The following is a 20,205-nucleotide window of genomic DNA, read 5'->3' as shown; positions in this document are numbered from 1 at the left end:
ATGTGTTTAAGGTTGCACTGTGGGGGCTTTTTGTGAATACGTGAGCGAATAGTTTGAAGTTTGCTTTTGACTGAAAAAAGGGTATCATGTTTGTACTTGGTACCTACGTGTTTTATTTCATGGGATGTTGTATGTACAGAACGACGGCAGTTTTGTAAAAGCGAAGCTTTTCTTTGCCAACCTCGCCGGGTTTTGTGACCATGGACGCTGCGACCTGGCTGTTCCCTTGCCGAACAGGCCAACCAATCACAGCGGAGCACGAGTGCCCTGCGCGTTACTGTTGGGCTGCTGAGCACGAGGTCGCGGGATCGAATCCCGGCCACGGCGGCCGCATTTCGACGGGGGCGAAATGCGAAAACACCCGTGTGCTTACATTTAGGTGCACGTTAAAGAACCCCAGGTGGTCAAAATTACGGAGTCCTCCACTACGGCGTGCCTCATAATCAGAAAGTGGTTTTGGCACGTAAAACCCCAAATATTATTATTATATTGCGCGTTACTGAGTTCCCTGCAGCACCACTAGATGGCGCTCGCCTCTACGTATCCGCCGAAGGCGGCGGAAAAAAAAAGACTTCAAGCAGCCGAGGAAAAGCTGAACAGGACCGCCATCATGAACGAGAATGGTCATGACATTGGAACGTCGTCTCCCGACATGACAGGACAGGAAGTGTCAACAAAGCCCACGGAATGACTGCAGTATGGGGTGGGGGGCAGCTGGAAAGAGCTTCAGCTACCTGGAAAGGGCCACAAAGGAAAAGCAGGAACGCAAGGGTCAATGCCGCTTGTAAAGTCTGAATCATGCGGAAAAGGATGACAAAGGGGAGCAGTGAGAGGCATGGATTGCCAGTAGGAGAAAAATGAAAGGGTGATTATGGCTGGCGACTCAAAGCTGGCTAGGTGTTCAGAGGCAATTGTGGAGAGGTTGAAAGGCGACAAAAGTGTGGCAGTAGGGAAATTTCCAGGGCGGACATTGGGCGCTCTCATGGAGCGAGCAAAAGAAAAGCTTGCGGAAAATGCCCGTGGACGCAACCTTGCAGTAGCAGCAAGTGGGCTAAACGACGTGTTAAACAGAAAAGGGACTGGACTAGCGCAGCGCTTGGTGAAGGTGGTAGACAACTTCCGCGAGAGGCCCCCTCAGGTTCAGATTGTGCTATGCACGATGCAGGAGGTGCCTTTACGTCATAGTAATGTACAAAGAGCTGTTGTGACTACAAATGAGGCTGCATGCAGATTGAGCCGAGAGAACGGTTTCGAGGTTGCAGAGGTAAACAGTTAAGCCAGAAGGTATGGTCATTTCGACGAGATTGGATCCACTTCAATCACAGACTTAGACGAGAAGGGGGCTGGCGACTTGCTGGGCACGCGGTTGCTTTTTTGGGGTGCCTACGGGCGCTCAGGAGGCCAGAGTAGGTAGTAATAAAGAAGGTCCCCTAGGGGAACCTCAAAATAGCATCGCCGTCAATAACAGAAAAAGGAGGAAAACAAGAAACAGAGCTCGCCACGCAATAGCCTACATGAACATGCAGGTCGGCAGAAGAAAGGAAATGTGGCTAGAGATTGATGAGAAGCTAAATAGAGAACAAATAGGGGTGTATGGCGTTACAGAAACGCACCATAGAGAGAGGGAAAAGCTGCCAGTGATTAAGACATGTTTTGGGAAGGGTGCAACAGAACTAAATCGGAAAGAAAGGGTAGTGGAGTCAGAATGCTGATACATCAGGGAGAAGAATGGAAAAGAGTAAATTCAAAACGTCAAGAGCATCTTTCGTTATCATGTACATTGAGTGGAAAGAAAACTTGGCTGGGCGTAGCGTATTTGGGAACCGGAAATAATTGCAAAGAGAAGAATCACGAGTTAGTGGAATGCCTAACTGCTGATATTAGAGGTTTCGGGATGACCCCCAAATTATACTGTTAGGTGACCTGAATACCCACATACGGGATCTAGATGGCTATACCGACAACAACGGGAAGTAAATGCTAGATCTCAGTGAGCAACATAACCTCGTTATCCTGAATATAGGGCCTAATAGTGATGGGCAGACCCTGTGCGAAGTGGAAAACCGGCAATAGACCTTTGATTACTGTCTGATGAGAGAACGAATTCACCATAAGTTGAGAGAAATGGTCATTGACGAGGAAGGGTATAGCAGCATAGGGAGTGACCATAAACGCATCATTTTCAAAACGGATATGCTGTTGGGAAAGAGAGCAAGGAGCGAGGAATGGCTAGTCCAAATTTGAATACTGAACAAAAAGCAAATTAGTCACAAGAATCGAGGAAGAACTTGGCAAATGGCCAAGCAAAGGTGGGGAATATAGTGAGCTTCTAACTCTAATTACGAGACAAATACAGAAAGAAAAGGAAGTTGCTAGTTCGAAAGGAACAAAGAAACGAAAAGCTGATTGAGCAGGGAAATACGAGAAGCGATCACCGATGGACAGAAAGCATCACGAGAGGCAGGCAAAAAAAGCGCAGTTGTCGCAGGATGAAGTAGCCAGAAAATGGGAAATATATACCATGATACAAAATTTATGGTTCATATAGTGGTTCAAGTAAAGATAAAAGGTCAAAGTGAACATTGGTTGCCTAGAATACTTGAGAAAAGGAAGGCCGCACCTAGAGTATTTTGTAACCACATAAACTTATTAGACAGGAAGTCTGGAAGAATACAACATATTTTAGACGCCGATGCAAACAAACTGGAAGGGGACGCGGCATTAAATTACATACGAAAATAACAGCCGAGTCTTTCCAAGGCAATGATGAGGTTGTATTTGAGGAAACAAAAAAGCATGAAAGGTTACCAGATGGAAAATTAGCTGGTGCTAGCAAATTTCAGGTGGAAGAAAGCCGAAGATAAGATTCTTAAACGCACAGCCACAGCACCAGACGAGGTTTCCGTTAGGCTGATTATTGAACTAGGACCAAAAAAGCAAGAAAGCTTTGTTGAAAGCAATATAAAAAACACCTTAAAAAACGAATACCAGACCGTTAGCGTCAAAGCGGAATGAAATGAATGTATAAAGGTAAGAGGCAAAAAGATAGAATTCACTCATATAAAATGTTGACCATTACGTCTATAATATACAGGTTAGCAATGCAGGTGATTAAATGAAAGTTGCAAGCACGGGCAGAGAATAATGGCATTTTGGGAGAACTTCATAATGGATTCAGGGTCGGTAGGCGCCTGGATGACAACTTATTTATCATTACTCAGTGTATTTAAATATGCAGAGAAGAAAGGAGGCTGCTATATGTGGCTTTATCAGATATTACCGGAGCGTATAACAACGTAAACCGCCACATATTGTGGGATATTTCGAAACGGGCAGGCATACGCAACGGCTGTACGAAGCTTTCGAGAGAAATTTACCTAGAAAATACAGCTTGTGTTGAATGGGGAAGGAGGAGGGGCAATAAGCAAGTTGATAGCAACAAAGAAGTGAGGCAGGGGTGTCTTCTATGCCCTGTGCTTTTTATGATGTACAAGGTGAGGATGGAGAGAGCATTAGAAGGTAGAAATGTCGGGTTTAATCTGTTATACAAACAGGTGGATACAGCAGTAAAACAGCAGCTACCAGGTTCGTATTATGCAGACGAAATTGTGTGGCTAGGTAACAAGCAAAGTGATATTCAACGTCTAGTTAAGATCCGTGGACAGGGAGGCGAGAATTGGGGTCCGAAGTTTAGCGTTAAAAAATCAGGTGTTATGGAATTCTATAAAAACAGGGAAAAGACTTTGTCAATACAGGGCCAGGAAATACATCGCGTAAAAGAATATATATACCTTGGTATGTGGCAATAGATATTTGGAAACACCAGAAAAACAATAACACCAAAGGGGAAGAGAAATGTGCCCATAACGAAATACAGAGCGCTATGGAGATACAATATATTTACGAGGTGCTTCCGGGTATATGGAAAGGTGTAATGGTTCCAGGACTTACTTTTGGAAATGCGGTTGTTTGCTTTAAATGAGGGGTACAATCAGAACGCGATGGGAACCAAAGGTGAGTGGGATGCCTTGCATTGTGCGCTCACGGGAATACTACAAATGAAGCCGTGCATGGTTATATGGGCTGGACAAGTTTTGAAGTGAGTAAAGCTAAGAGCAAAATGGGTTATGAAGAACAACAGAGGAATATGAAAGAAAGTGAATGGGCTGGACGAGAGTTCAGATATTTCTACTGGAAAAACATTGTTCCACAGTGGAGGAAAAAAGAAGGAAGATTACCAGCAAATATGCGACTGGTATCGTGAGCAACATGGCAACAAAGAACGTCAACAGGAAAGTAAGAGAGGCTGAAACAATCTCATGGATGGCGGGACTGTTAACGAAGCCGGCTGTGAGGAACTACTTAAGAGGCAAAAGCGAAATCAGGAAAAATAAATTTATGATAACTCAAAGGGAATTTCTCATTACTTTTCGAAGCGAGATGCGGAAGCCTTAGAACACGCACTTATAATGCGAGTTAAAACAAGGAAGAAGAGGCATGTGCTTTCTGCGGTAAAGGTAAAGAAACGATGCAACATATTTTATTAGAATTTGAAGATATCTGCCCAGCGGCTGATATTTAGGCACCTCTGGCGTCCTTGAAGCCCTTGGGTTAATTAAATTATTTTATTTTATATTATGGGATGCCTTCATAACCTGTTGTTCTTCATAACCTTTCGCCCAGCGAGAGCAGGGCGAAAGGAAACATGTCAACAATAGAGATCAGTACCCGGCGTGGTCACTTATTGGTTATGGTGCTGAGCTGCTAAGCCCGAGGTCGCGGGATCGAATCCCGGCCACGGCGGCGACATCTTGATGGGGGTGAAATATGAAAACACCCGTGTACTTAGATTTAGGTGCACGTGAAAGAAGCCCAGGTGGTACAAATTATATCGGAGACTCCACTACGGCGTGCCGCATAATCAGATCGTGGTTTTCGCACGAACGAACCCATAACTTAGTTTAATTCGCATCAGTAAGAAGCGATGGGGAGAATTCTGGTAGAATAGTAGGGAAACGACCAACAACGGAGGCGTAAGAAAGCTAAAGTTCTCAATAGGGGTTCAAAAAGTTTGGTGATTGGTATTCTTCCTGTTTGTCTTTCTTATTTTTTCTTATTTTTTCAACATCGGTAGGTCATTAGGCAACATAATAACAAGAGCTTAGTGGCGCAACTCACCACCCCGTTCCAAAGGGGATGCTCATAGCATTCATCCAACCGCGGCAGCGGTGGCCACGGCCGTGTGAAGGAAAGCAAAACGGGGACAGTCACTTTAGCATACGCTAAAGAGGATAAAGGTGAAACTCTGCGCGCTCGCGAGACACTGAATAAATTACTTGGCATTATCATTCGAATGCATTGTTACTTTCTGTTACTTGTTTTTTCCCGCCAAAGGTGGGGAGTTTGAGTACCTTTAATAGCTTCATCCTAATTAACTGTGCCTTCATTAACTTCTTCTTAATTAACACTAAAAGTCGTGGGTACAACTACCACAAATGGTCGTGAGTTCATCCATCAATGGCGGCACCATGAATTTTGCTGCCATTCAATTTTGGTCCCACCAAAGGTTGAGGGTTCAACTCCCACCAAAAGTCGTGGGTTCGAGTGCCCTAATTAATCTTGCCGTAGTACCAAAGGACGTGTGTTCGACTCCCACCACAGGTTGCGGGTTCGACTACCAACCTGGACGATGTCAATTAGAATCCAACTTGGAGTTATGGCCGGTGCCTTCATATCTCCCGTGGAGACATGGGCGAACCACAAGCTAACTTGTGAATGGCTTCGGAGACAGGTGAGTAGCCGCCACAGAACTTGCACGACGGTGTTCTACTAAAGCTTGAGATTCTTTTTTGCGCTTCTGCCTCCACATCTCGGCTTCACATTGTTGCATTTCAGCATCTTCCTGACGCTTCTTGTTCTTCGCCTCAACCTCATGCTGCCCCATTTTCGCATCAGTCTGACGCTTCAGCCTCTTGGCTTCAGCTTCGCCTTGACGCAGGTCGGCATCCAATTCACGCCGCTGTCGCATTACCTCTGCCTACTTACTTGTGGATGGCTTCGGAGACAGTAGTTCCTTTCCTTGCACGCTGACCTGATGACGTTTGGCTATTTTGGCTGTGTTCCTTTCCTCTTTCGCCTCGGCAGCCGTGGCATATTCCCATGACGACTTATGCTTTTCGTTGTATGTTTGGGAGGTTCATCCTCCGAAGACGTACTTTCCATCACGCGACACGGTTGGTTAAGGACAAGGCAGCCTCAAACGCTACAGCTTGGGCCTTTCTTATTTCCAGCGAAGCTGTATGTGGCCGGCCGATTCGTTCGTCCGTCCGTCCGTCTGTCACTAACCTGGGGTGCTATGCAGGATGCGCCGAGTTTGGCGAAACTCGGGATCTTCACGAGCTCTGGCGACACCCCAAGATGAAAGCACAAATGGTACCGAGACACAGTTTATCTTTCGAGAAGTCTCCAGTTTCATTGGTTTATCTAGATTCACTCTGGGTGGCTATCATTCCTTGGGCGTTGCCTTCTGGGCGGTCGACAAACTGGGGCTCACGTGATCATACCGTCGGTGCATGGTCGCGCCTTCTTTCACTTGTTTGTCGTTCCACCGAGTGCATTACACGCACAAGCGAGTTATAAAACAAATGCATTTATTACAATATTATTAGTTAGTTTAACGTGGTCTAAAAGCATTTTAAAGCTTACAAGATGTACACTGAATGTGTATTCGACTAATTTGTAATTTAGTACGCTTCGCATTATACCACGAGGGAACGCTGTGGTGGCGTCATCACATACATTCATCGGGCGAGCATGGCGGCTAAACACCGAAGAGGCCCAGTGTAAACAAACTCGTACAACGAGCTTGCAGTGCGCGACGTAGTGATCAGGCTCGACGATGACCACTATTTCTTGGATAGTTCTGTTCCTCCGTGAGCAACCTTTCCGTGCACCCCGAAAGACTGCGAATAGCTTAGGCGATTTTACAGATCGCAACGCGTACTTACTGTTCACGGCACAATCCTGAACAAACAACTTATAAGGTGCTGCTTCTGTGAGTGCGCTGAGTTCCTCCACTCTGCGTGACTGCGAGCGTCACGAATATTGCATAGTGTGTGCAAAAGGAAGACAGCCGATATAGTTACGATGCGACAAGGAGGTGGTGCCGACGATGGATCTCGCAACCAACACAGTGACGGAGGCATCGACAAACTGCAGATAAGTATATTTCTACTGTTTCATATTTAGCATAATAATAGTGCACGGATTAAGTCGCGTTCGTAGTAACGAACTGAATGTCCTGCAGTCTAAAAAAGGCATTGAGAGCCAATGAGTGTTCGTGCTTTTACATGTACGTGGGCCCGCGAAAATACGGAAAAGATAAAGGTAACCTTCACTAACTTAGTGATATAACAGAAGTTATTCAGTGACATTCAGCCCGCAGAATCTATGGAAGAGTATCTTTATCCAGGTGAAATATCAATAGCAGGTACTGATATAAAGCAGGAAACTAATACAAAAATTTGATGGATTGAACAGCACATGGGAGGCATTACCGAATCGTGATCGCCACGTTACCGATATCCTTGAAAAATGTTTAGAATCGTTGCATTCTACCGGTTATGCAATATGGGACATAAACCTGGAGGTTAACAAAGAAACTTGAGAAGTCGAGGACTGTGCAGAAAGCGAAGTAACAAAAATTGTTGGAGATAGCATTAAGGCAGGAAGACAGTGGCGTAGTAAACCGTAGCAACTGATATGCTAGTTGAGATTAGGAAAAAAAAAATGGAATCGGTGGGCAGGCCATGCACATCTTCAATTACTTGTTGCCAATTTATAACAGGTGATTACATAAGCGTGACAGAATGGATGTCAAGGAGAGAGAACTGCAGCCGAGGATTGTAGAAAATTGCGTAATGGGACAAAAATATGATGTTTGTAGGCATAGGATGCAATCAGCTCGCATAAGACGGCATTGTAGGGAGCACCATTGATTTTGCAGTGAAGAAAAATAGGTTTGTGGTGCCGACAGTAGAGACTCGTAAAGGTTCGAGGACACGTGAGCTGTTGGCACACTAATAAACATTACAATTGGCTCTGAAAAATACAACCCGTTATGAAAAATAAAGCAATGTTGTCCCGACAAATTGTTTTATTATGCATACACTAAAGGCTTCCACAGTCAAGGGCAGTTAGTACCAATAGTGCAATGAGCATTTTTATTTGTAAATAATGGTTTGTATGCGGTTGATTCATTCCAACAATCCACTTTTTTTGCAGCAACACATTCTGCTGCTGGAGGCACTCAACCGCCTGGTGGCAGTAGGCGAGCGCCAGGCACATGCTCTTGAGAGTGTGGCAAGGTCCAGAGGGCTGCTCTGCAACAGTAGGATCAGTGCACTCACTGCTTTCCAGTCGAGCCCCCAGAACACACCTTATAAAGGAGCTTTCAGTTTATTATTTTGTTTATTATTCAAGAGCATGAATAAAATTATTGCAGTAAACATTGTGCTGTGCATATTGGGACACTTGTAACATGCACTTGATGTCTCTTCAAAATGGGCAAACACATAAGACAACCTGGACCGTGTAAATGAAAAAGACACTAATGCAGCATATACGTCATTGTGCTGTTTGTTCTTTCTATGTGCAAAAATACAGTGGGTGTTGATTAGCCACAAGATGAACGGTGTGTGTATTTCACATTGAAAAGACAGGAAACGGCATGACCTTAATAATGCTACCACCTATAGACTGTGCACATGAATGCAACACTCCCCGATTTAAACGTGCCATTACATGCATGTTCGATGCCACATATTCTTTAACAATGTCATATATTTGCATGTACTAATTTTCACACAGCTTAAGCGCATGCATAGCTCACTTGTGATGTATTCATTTCATAGGCCAAATAATTGTACACTTTGTCCTTTTGTGTTGTATGAAAAGCGGCATCCTCTAGTCGGATACAACTTCACAAGACAGGAGAGGCCCCGCCCAGATGACCAAAGCGCAGCAGCCGATTGCCTCCACGTCTAAAGAAATAGTCTCTCTCCACGAGCGGGTATTAGTGCGTCCAGCGGCATGACGTCAGTGTAGAGTGTGTGCCCATTGGTGCAGGCTTGTGTTCACCTGCCGTTGAAGTGCAGATTCTGCGGCCTCCTAAAGTTGTATCCGACTATAGAATCACGTAATGCCTTGCACTGGTTGCATAGACTTTAGCAACTTGATAGCACACAATGATCAGGAACAGAAATCTATAAAGGCACCCAAGCAAAGCTGGCTGGCCACACATCCATTATGAGGGGCTGTAAACAGTTCTCGCCAAATATTCCCATGACATCCTTGAAAAAGAGGTGGTGTTTGGCACTTTACAATCAAAAACAGATTACAGTGAATGTTGTGTACCACGTTAAAACAAACTGAGCTTGGTTATCTGCACAGTATGTAATCAAAGCTTGTGCTTCACATAGGAAACAAAGTGCTCTGTCCAGTACAACTATCGAGTTTGCTGTGGCACCTATTATGTCATTAGTGTCAACATACAAATTTTCAAAGGCCATTCATTTCACCATTATTTCTGTATGATGGTTCTTTCGATCAGTGCTTGTATTACATGAGCAGGTGGATTTGAAAGCAAAGCTTTGTTTGCAAACCTTCAAGGTACGGACACACTGGCGTCAAAACGCGCGCGGCACGCCGCCGGTGGCAAGAACGCCGCGCGGCAGAGAGGCCACATCGGTTGTGTGCGCGGCGGCCGCCGCCGAGTCACGTGACAGCGCTGATCTCGCCTTGTCTCGAACTGCGCGAGCATAGGCGCGACATCGCCGCTGTCGCGCGCTTTTTCCTTGCTCCGAGCAGGCCAGCTCCTCGTCCCTCGTCATCTACCGCGCTGATCGCGTTGATTCCTGCAATGGCAGATGCAGACGACGATGTTCTGACGACGATGAGCGTTTTGGTCATTGTGTGTTCTCTGCTGTTGCGACGGCGGCGCGCGCAAAAGGCACGCAGACGAAGGTTTCGGGTGCACCCCTGCTGGCGCTACCGAGACGTTGAGGGGCAAGCGAATGTTTTGCTTCCCCGGCTGCGCGCCCGAGATGAAGGCTTCTTCCGAGACTGAGTGATTATAACCTTTTTAAACGCGTAGTGTGCCGTGTGTGTGACGTGATAGTGATGTCTTTGATTCTTGATTATAGCTTCCTTCGGATGCCGCCGAGCTCGTTCGACACACTGCTCCACCTAGTTCGGCCTGTGATTGAGCGGCAGGACACTCCGTTCAGGCAGTCGATATCCGCACACGATCGTCTTGCCATGACAGTAAGGTAAGTCCGAAAGTCCGTGACCCGGTACTGTCCCGTCACAGTGCCTGATCAGCAGTCCCTCGGAAAATATTGTGTAAAACATACCGCATGAGCACTGTGTGATGCAACTCACCCCTCTCCTCCTCATTTATCCTTTGAGACGTATGTGATGAGAATACGCTTTTCAGATTTCTCGCAAACGGCGACACAATGAGAAGTTTGTCGTTCAACTTCCTGACAGGACGGTCAACGGCTGGAATGATCGTAAGAGAAACTTGTGCTGCATTATGGGAAATACTTCAGCCAATCTATGTAAGATTTCCACAAACAGCAGAAGAATGGAAAAAAGTAAGTGCACTGCAGTCCGTTTTGTTACTGCGGAGAGAGTTTATAGTGTTGACAAGCGTCCAGCTTGCCTTTCTTTACCTCATTTGTTATGCTACTGACTTTCCCAATGCCCCCTGCATACTGACTTTTCAAATGTGTGGAACTCCGGCATCTCATAATGCATAAGACAACTAAAGGTTGCCTTATGCATTACTACGCTATTGTTTTGTCACAGTCTCATATTACATTGCCTCCCGATCACTCTTTCGGATTGCCACAGACATGCTTGTCGACTGGAATTTTCCCAACTGCATTGGATGTATTGATGGAAAACATGTGAGCATTGAATGTCCTGCAAATTCAGGGTCACGAAACTTGAATTACAAGAAGTCGTTCAGCACAGTCCTCATGGCAACATGCGATGCCCATTATAGGTATGGTGCATTCATGGCAAAATCAAACTTTTGTTAAACTACTCGTTAATGGTGCATTTTTCTTGTGAATCATGAAAAAAGTGTGTTATATTCATTGAAAAAGAATGCTATTGTATACACTGAAAGAAAAGAGGACAGTTCAATGGTGTAAGTTACATGACGAATTAAGGAGCATAGCGTAGACAGGTGTATGATTACAATGGTTTGCTCACGCAGGTTGACAGTAAACATATGTGGTTCTGCACAAATAGCAGCAGATGTTAAAATGGTAATCCGAGTTGTGATTGTGTGTGGCATGTATATTTAGTCAAACTATAATGCAGCGCCGATATCACTTTTATGAGAGTTGAACGCAGTAGTGACTTCAGCAGGAGCAAGGTGAAAGTCATGTGCTACAGATGCTAAATGGGCTGCACTGAAACTTGCTTTATTTCAGATTTGTGTACGTGGATGTTGGCCACTACGGGGGAGAAAGCGATGGAGGAGTTTTCTTAAGAACGAAGTTGATGCGCATATTGGGCGAGCGCAGATTTGGGATCCCCCCAGCAGCAACAGTTGGCTCAGCGGGACTGATACCATACTTGATGGTGGGCGACGAGGCCTTTCCATTGAAGCCTTACCTCATGCGGCCTTATCCTCGACGTGGCAAGTTGCTTCAATTACTTTTAACGCTGACATGTTCCTCTGATTGCCGAGATGAAATATCAATGCAGCTGTACTGTGTTCCTGCTGCCACTGTTTTCCATAGCAGATACAGTTTCGTGCAATGCATGCATAGGGTAAAAATGGTCAAACAATTTCTACAAAACATTTACAAATGCAGTCTAGCCTGCATGCATGTACATAGTAAGTCCTACAAGGAAAGGTTGTTTCTGCATGGAAAAAGAAATGGTGCAGAGGACTAAATTTCGTGCATGCAGTGCAATATGAGTGTATTAAAATACTTTTATTACTGATAATTTACATGTTATGTTGCATTTTGTGCGAAAGCAATAGTATGATGCAGTAATAAAATGTAATGCTGACATACAAGGTTTAATTGCATGATTGTAAGCAAATGCATGAGCACTTCTAACCTGTTTTTCTGACAGGATAATATACTGAAAATCACAAGTTGTGCAATTCAGCCAAAGGTGGCCCTATGTAGCATTTCTTTAGCACAACGTAAGCATGCAAAAATTAATAAAAACCCGTATAATATCAGTTTATGTAGCATTTCAAATTGGCTGCGCTGGAAAGAGGCACCCAGAGGACATTAGATGTAGGAACAGTTTTTTTCTTGTTGTATTCAGCGGGTGCCACAGCTGCCAGTTATTTAAATGATTTGAAATTAGTGCTATTGCATTTTTCATCTAAGTATGTACATGTATGCTGTAATTTTAATGCCCTGACCTTTTGTTTTTTCTAGCTCTTCATGCCTACAGGGTCAGCCAGTATAGCGAGTACTTGAAGAGGGCAGTGTTCAATTACCGGCTGAGTCGTGCAAGGAGGCTCATAGAAAACAGTTTTGGTATCCTGGCTAGTAGGTGGCGAATACTGAAGAGACCTTTTCGAGCGTCAGAAGAAACCACTGAGAACATTGTAAGGGCATGTGTGGCGCTTCACAATTTTCTGATGAAAGATTCGGTGTTCGCAAGGACAACGTACAACCCTCCTGGATTTGTTGACCATGAAGACTGGGAGGGAAATGTCACAAATGGGGCATGGAGGAACGACAGTAGTGCCCTTCCTGGATGGACAGACCAGGGGTACCACTCTGCTCGGTAATTATTATTTCCATGAAGGCATGAAATCAGTAATAGTTTGCATTTCCTGCTTTATTTACATTAAAGCAATTGAAGCTCATCAATAACACTTGGCATAAGATCTTGTTCATTAGAGTTTGCGTTAAGAGTTGTAACAGTGCAAAAATACATGCGTAGTGCATGTTTTCAACAAAGTCAGTGGGTACAGCTAACGACGAGGAGTAAAACACACCCATTAAAACTGTGACCTCAGTCAGACAGGCACAATAAGCCGAAGGAAAAGGTTGAACATCTCGTGCTTTTCTCTGTTACAGGGCTGCATTGGAAGTAAGGGATAGACTGGCATCCTACTTCGTGAGTGACGGCCAGGTGCCATGGCAGGAAAGTGTCGTGACCCGTGCAGGACGGCAGGTAATTTCCGATAACAGGCAACTACTTGTCAGCATGCACAAACACTATCATGTCAAAAGAAAGCCGAAATTGCTTGCTTTCATAGAAAAATATGATCGATTGCTAGCACTTTTCATTTCATTTATTCATACTGCTCCATTTCGGCTTCATACAGCAGCTTGTGGATCTTGAATGTCACCTCGCATCTTTTTTTATTTGGTAGCATCCTCAGCTTAGCAGCTATACAGTTTGCTGTATCGTCACCGTCATCTGTCGGTGCAGGCTTTTCTTTTTTTTTTTTAAGTGCTAACAGCGTAGCTGAGCAGCTGCCCAAGACATCTTTCACTGCTTCGTCGAAGCTGTCAGACTGCCTTCTTTTGGTCCTGCATATAAATACATCAGCGCAATGTTTTCTTGCAATCACTGATTATCATTCAAATACTGCAGGAAATGTGAAACATGCCAGTACCTAGAGGAACGTCCATTGGCTGCTCGCCTTTTGGCAGACCTGCAGGACAGGCCACATCATTACATTCAAGAAATGCACTGGAAAAGTATGTCTGCTTCCAATCAAAGAAAGTGCGCACAGCTTTCTTACCCTGGATCTGGGGCAGCGGCTCCTGCTTGTGAAGTTGACAACCTGCCTCAAAAAAATGTTTGTTATGGTGTCATATTCCGACACAAGGAAGTGAACACTAACTTACCCTGAAGAGCCAGCAGCAGATGCCGCACCTTCTGATGTGCTGGGGAGGCTATAGAAAAAATAAAGATGTTGCAATTTATGCCGTGCAAAAAACATGTTGTCTTCTTGCAATGCTATGAAAAGGAGCAAGACACATCACACTCATCTAGTACCCGAGAGCTTGGTTTCACACCTTGTTGTAGTTTTTAGACGTGCAGTCATTAAACAGGACACTTAAACATTTTTCCCAGCACATTGCAATGCAGTGTTGAGTGTCTGATTCACTTGAAACTGCACACCTGCGGCGAGTCATGACAGCAACTAAGCCAAGATCTGTATGCACATAAAACTAATCCTTTTCTATGGGAGTGCAGCATAACAGTGCATAATAGAGTGGACCCACTCTTATACGTGAAAGGCTTGTGGAAAGGGTGTATTGATATGGAACCTGTGATGCACCACAGCGAGGAAAGCTGAAAATCACCACCCACCTCAAATCGTCTTCATCAGTAAAATCATTGGGGCTGTCAGAGTACCTGCATTATATAAAGACATAGGATGTTACTACTATTGGTGGATAATGACACCACAATTAGTATAGCTTACATTTCTTGAAGAAGCATAGCAGCCGGGCTTGATATACAGCTGCACAGGTGAATGAAATGACAATGTTGTACATAAACTGTTTCACTGCAGTAACCGTTATGGTAAGCAAACAATGAGGTGCACACCTGGCCACCAGACTCGGACTGGAAGGGCTGTTCGATGACAGTGGAGATGGCGGAATGGAGCTGCACAAAAGCACAGATGCATAACAAGTTAAATCACTTGAAGCTTTATAAACTGAAGTTACACTTATGGAAACAAGACTTAACGTACACGTCCTCTTCTGGGGGCACATTTGATAAAGACCTGAAATATAAAATTTGAGGTGTTTTGATGCAATCCCTGCAGATTTCTCGCCAGGAAAAAGGTAATATGAAAATTTCAATAGCGAACCAACCAGCTCAGCTGAAGGGAATACATTCTTAAAAACACAGATGCTTGGGCAGTCAAAGCAGGTAAAAAGATATTAAACACGAAGAAAGCGGCTTAAAAAATAGTGGTAGGATAGGTGACAGTAGTGAAGTTATCAATGCCAGGCTTGAGTTGGCGCAGATGGCTACGCAACTAAGTTGCCTTTTTTTTTTTTTTTACCTTTCCGCATAATGTGGCGAGTGCCTCAGCATGCCATCCACGATGTCAAAAACTGGCCACTTCGTGTGGACCTTTGCGGCCTCTCCTCCGGCGCCACTTTTCCGGGCCCCCTCCGACGCCGACACAATTTTGAGCCACCGATCTTTCACATTTTTAAATTTTGCGGCTGCTTGCGGTCCTGCAGAAATGCCACTGTTTATCACCAAGAAAGGTTGCAAAATGAAAAGATGAGCAACTTGTTTGAGTGCTCAGGCGGCGCTGTACGAAGCGCGCAGCCTGATACGACATGCGAACCGCTCAGGCAAAATCACCATGCCCGTAGGAAACCGAGATTCCATCTCATTTGCTCCGCAGCACACCGCTAGAGCACTCTAAACAAGTGTGCTCACCCCCGCACATTCCTGCCGACGTGAACATTCAGCGGAAGCTCAGATAAAGAATGAAAACAACTCACCAGTCAGATCGAATGTTTTGCCGATGATCGCCCACCGGTTCATTTTGGCGTCCTTATCTTTATAATCCGGATGGGTTTTATCATATAGAAAGGGGAACAAGCGAACAGTCTCTAGAAATTGCTCCATCATGTTCTGCCGGTTCAAATTCATTTTTCACCGTGGATGCACACGAGCACGTGGATGCACATAAAGCAGTCGCGGCTGGCTCGGAGCGCTCGGTCGTCGATCGTGGTTCCGCCGCCGCCGCTGGAAGTTAACTTCAGCAGTAGCCAAGAGGTGGCGCTTAGGAGAAAGCCCGGACGTCTCTCATTGGTTCGCGGCACGCGGCAAGCCGCCGAAAATGGCTCCTCGACCCATCCTCTGCGCGGCAGACCAAACCGGTTCCGCGGCAGGTTTCGCGGCACGCGGCGCGCCGCCGGCGGCGTGCCGCGCGCGTTTTGACGCCAGTGTGTCCGTACCTTCAGACTTCCATAATTGTGCGGCAAGGCACTGGCATGGTGTCGAATAGCTCACACTTCCTCGGTCCTGCACCAAAGAGGCCCAATGCTCTATTGGAAGTTGGATCGCACAACAATTCGACGGCACACAAAGAAGAGTAACACACACAGCAGTGCGTTCTGCTGTGTGTATTTCTCTTCCTCAGTCCTGCACAAAAGAGGCCCAATGCTCTACTTGAAGTTGGACTGCGCAACAATTCGACGGCACACAAAGAAGAGTAACACACACAGCAGAGCATTCTGCTGTGTGTATTTCTCTTCTTTGTGTCCTGTCGAATTGTGGTGCAATTCAGCTTCAAGCTTCTATACCGATACAACGAGTCTTCAACCTCACCAATGATCTAGTTATTAAGCCACAATGGCGCACATCTTTGAAATGTCCCAACACGAATTAGCTCTCCAACAAATCACTGCAAGCATAAAATTTTGCTGCACAGGTGTATGCACGTGCATATTCTGTACCACTAAACTCGCAGGAATCAAAGGGGCAAGCATTAACCAGCCTTACTGCTGCCGTTACCATCATCATCATGAAACCAATAGAAAGACAGTGCTGTGTTTCAGTAAAGGGAGTGCCGGAGGGAAAGGCGTGACAGCGAGGCTTGAGGCTTACAATAAAAATAGCATTTACAAGACATGTTCAATGCCAAAATATGCTGCATATCGCTCATCCTACTTTGGCACTGCGGCAAGCTTTTACACGTTTGAGCATGTCACAGTTTGTGTAATCATTGCTCTAAAGCTGTACAAAAGGTCTATTCGCTCTGCAATCTTTATTTTTATCATGGCGGGTTAAAGACCCACTTTTCATTGGCATCTGCACCACATTTCTCCCGATCTGTAATTTTGCCTTGGTGGTTCACGACATGTTCACGCACACTGAGTTCTGCAGAGCATTGGATCTGCAATGTTCTACTGCTGAAGAATTAGAGCCCTATTATGAGACGAAAATATACGATTTGTCCATACAGAATAATGCTGCCCCCCCCCCCAAAAGAAATACACTGAACCACTGGCACATGCACCAACAGTGAAAACAGCAAACACTCTGAAGTATTTTCTTCATGCAAGCCAGCACACTAAGATTCTCAATGCATTTTCATTTTGCCATAAATGCATAGGCACAACCGGCTTGGTGCGACATCCGCATCTCGCACTGCAACAAATTGTGTAATGCCTTGCTGTTTCATAGTGTGGCCGATAAATGACGCATGACCAAAATTCAGCATTATGCATACTAAGTAAGTTGTACTAAGTACTAAGTAATCTCATAAAAAAAAACAAGTTCTTTATGAGATTAGCATTCACAGGGTACTTCACACAATTTGTGATATCCATTTATCTATTTATACTTCATTAACCTCTTTCCCCCCAAAAGTGAGCCATTTGGAAGGCACCCTGAAAGACAAGTAGAACTATCGGTAAAAAGTCAGCAACCAGTGAAAAAGTCAGTATCATAGGCTGCCGCATGTGTGACGTCGGAAACACAAAATTTAAGTCGGCTACAGAGAAGTGACAAATTTGGCAATATGGTGCGTCTAGACATTGTTTCAATGCTAATCACAGTAACGCTGACACTGAAGGCACCTTAATTCCTACGTACGTTGCGTCGACACACCCGACTACGTTCGTAATGTTTCCGCGAAGTAAGAAGCGCTTTTTATAAATGCCCGCTCAGCCGCAGTCTTCGGGAAAGCCAGCCACCGCTTCCGCACTGCCGCATCAATAAGCGCATCAGACATCTCTGACACTGCGGCTCACAGTAGTTTGATGACATTCAATGTAACGCTCGGCGCCGACGCTTCCCTGAAAACTCCCAGTCCCGTAGAAACGGAGGGCGCAGAGGACTTGCTCTTCAACGGTGAGCGAATGAAGCCCGCCACGCTGTCTCCACAAACGAGAGTCTTCGCCTAGCTCGTCACACAGCCAGCGCACTGATGTCTTCGACAGGCCAAAATGACGCTGAAACTCCACGGCGGTCATGTACGCGAACGGGTCCAGACGGTCATACTGACGCTTGCTGCCGCTGGCTGCAATAACACAGGCTGCTGCTGCCGCCGCCATGTTCCCGAGTTGAACTCGGAGGGGGTTTCGCGATGTACGAGTTTAGTACGAGTTCGCCTGTCAATCAAAGCCAGAGGTCACGCCCCGCGCGAGGCATGTAACTGGTGTGCGCGCACCCACCACGGTTGGGCCACGCCCAACTTATCTTTCGGCAACAGCGACGCGGTGCCGAGCCGAGAAGCATCAACAATATTCACCACCGACATAAAACGCACAACACACTGTCATCGGTGATGTATACTGCGCACTACTATCAAAAACAAAGCGTTGACTGTCGCTGGCTTCTCGGGCTGAGATGGCTACACAGAACGGTTTCATTGCCTGCATTGTGGCGACGTAGCGCACAGTAAATAATTATCGGCACGTCACTGTAGCTGCTTGCAAGGCGTCGATGCGCCGAGGGTGACGACGATGCTGAGGAGTGCGTATCGCAGCAGTCGTTTGAGATGGCTGCTCTGTCATCGGTGATGTATCGGAGCCACAGCGTCGTAAACACGATCGGCGTCCGAGAATCGCTCGCTTTTCTAGACCCAGTGCAATGGCATTTCTTCATCACAAGCACTGCGCACTCGACAGGTCCAACACATTCCTCCGCTCGAAGACTCATTTCATAACTGCACACAAGAGCCCTCACCTGCCAAAATGCGATTGCTGCGGTGTCGTTACGATATCCATCTGTGATCGCTGCTGGCTCCAGCAGAGGTAATCCGCAAACACCTTGGAGTGCACAAAACACTCAAATACTGCGTACATGCGCTCAGAGGCACTTTCACTGGGCAAGCGATGATAAGCGATGAATTGTGTCGCTGGGAAGCACGCAATTCTTCGCAATGCATCGCAGAGGCTTCGCGCACAAAGATAAACAGTACACTTTCCCTGAACTGCGTCACTACGGAGCCGATGGACTGCCATTTTGCACCGACAGCCGTTCCTCCCGTATCAGTGACTAGTGCATAGTTTTTAGTTGCTAAAGCGGAACCCTTAAAGCGCCTGCGATGAACAGTCGTACCGCGGCGCTGCGTTTCTATTCCCCTAATAGAGAAAGAGTGACTGACCTTATTGAATGACTGACTTTATTAAGAATAGCACTGTAGCGCCCCTAGGCGACTTCTCACCGCATGAACTGCCTCGTGCGTGCGACCCGCTTCAATGTATCCGCTTCTAAGCTTTCGCCTCACTGTCGCCACTCGCGGCAAGAAGTGCAAAATTTAATAATTTGCTCGATCTCCGTTTGTCATCCGAAATTTCTAGCATTCAAAACGAAAAACAGACACTTAAAGAAATAAAAATGTTCGTTATTTTATTTGTTGTATTTTAACGTATTCGTTTGAGCGAAAGCGTAGGTGCAAGGATGCGCGGCATGTACCCTGTTCGCATTCGATCGAGGATATAAAGATAGTTGCCGAAAGAGGAGGCACGCCCTTGACGCGCCCGGGAAAGGCGTGGCAAGCGGCTCACGGCAAGTCTGCAGACAGACAGCGGGACAGTCACGGTATTCCTAAGTTGCGATAATCCGTTGATAACAATACGCGGCGCTGGCGCGTTTCGTTGTGCAGCCGTCTGCGCTTGAAACGTGGAAACAGCGTGCCGCGCAGAGTGCGCTCATGTTGTCATACGCGGCTTTTTGTCTACATATTTTTTTGCCTGCAGCCTTTGCGCGTTTCACGCTATCTCCGTTCACTGACTGCCGTCAAGCAAACTCGGGTAAAACTCGGGTGAACGAGAAACTCGGCGCATCCTGCATAGCACCCCTGCACGCCGAAAACTTCTCCGGCACATGCGCATGCGCGAAAAAAAGAGAGAACGAGAAGTGCGTGCAATTAACCAGTTTAGCTGCGCCAGTAGCAGTGATGCCAACCCTAGGGATTTATCCCTAGATCTAGAGATGTTTTCTTTGCTTTAGGGATCTAGCGTCTTTTTGTGAAATCTAGGGATTTTAAGAGGCCGTATAATTGTTACTTTAAGCGGCCTCAAGGCAGGCGTATCTGATTATATTGCCTTCCAAACAGAATATACTATGAACAATGCTAGTTACTGCTCATCTATTTTTGGTGTTCTGCCAAGCCGATAGATGGCGACAGCAGTTCTGCAACGCGAAATAATCGGC

The 20,205-nt window shown here is 45.8% G+C and overlaps 1 protein-coding gene and 1 long non-coding RNA gene across 2 annotated transcripts; one reads left to right on the top strand and one right to left on the bottom strand.

The window, feature by feature from the left end:
* Positions 1–12,362: 12,362 nt before the first annotated feature.
* On the top strand, positions 12,363–13,999 carry LOC140215174 (uncharacterized). The gene is made up of 3 exons (XR_011892101.1): positions 12,363–12,831; positions 13,128–13,224; positions 13,651–13,999. It is a non-coding gene; the product is annotated as an uncharacterized lncRNA (long non-coding RNA).
* LOC129381822 (uncharacterized) lies at positions 13,345–15,589 on the bottom strand. The gene is made up of 9 exons (XM_055065008.2): positions 15,083–15,589; positions 14,765–14,797; positions 14,617–14,676; positions 14,492–14,530; positions 14,377–14,421; positions 13,908–13,955; positions 13,802–13,843; positions 13,673–13,711; positions 13,345–13,586 (listed from the first exon to the last, which is right to left on the bottom strand). Exons 1-9 carry the CDS (start codon positions 15,112–15,114, stop codon positions 13,346–13,348), a joined length of 579 nt encoding a protein of 192 aa, XP_054920983.2. The 5' UTR covers positions 15,115–15,589; the 3' UTR covers position 13,345.
* Between the last annotated feature and the right edge of the window lie 4,616 nt (positions 15,590–20,205).

The sequence above is a fragment of the Dermacentor andersoni genome, chromosome 1 (genome assembly GCF_023375885.2).
Source record: "Dermacentor andersoni chromosome 1, qqDerAnde1_hic_scaffold, whole genome shotgun sequence".
Lineage (NCBI taxonomy): Eukaryota > Metazoa > Arthropoda > Arachnida > Ixodida > Ixodidae > Dermacentor > Dermacentor andersoni.
Note: the sequence above shows the minus strand (reverse complement) of the source record. Positions and strands in the feature narration are given on the sequence as shown.

What these genes read in the sequence shown, in the direction of transcription:
- LOC129381822 (XM_055065008.2), bottom strand. Translation starts at nt 15,114, where the DNA reads ATGCTGAGGCACTCGCCACATTATGCGGAAAG. An exon ending in ACTGATGAAGACGATTTGAG is followed by an intron (nt 13,956 to 14,376) that starts GTGGGTGGTGAT and finishes TTTTTTCTATAG; the next exon opens with CCTCCCCAGCACATCAGAAG. An exon ending in TCTGCTGCTGGCTCTTCAGG is followed by an intron (nt 13,844 to 13,907) that starts GTAAGTTAGTGT and finishes TTTTTGAGGCAG; the next exon opens with GTTGTCAACTTCACAAGCAG.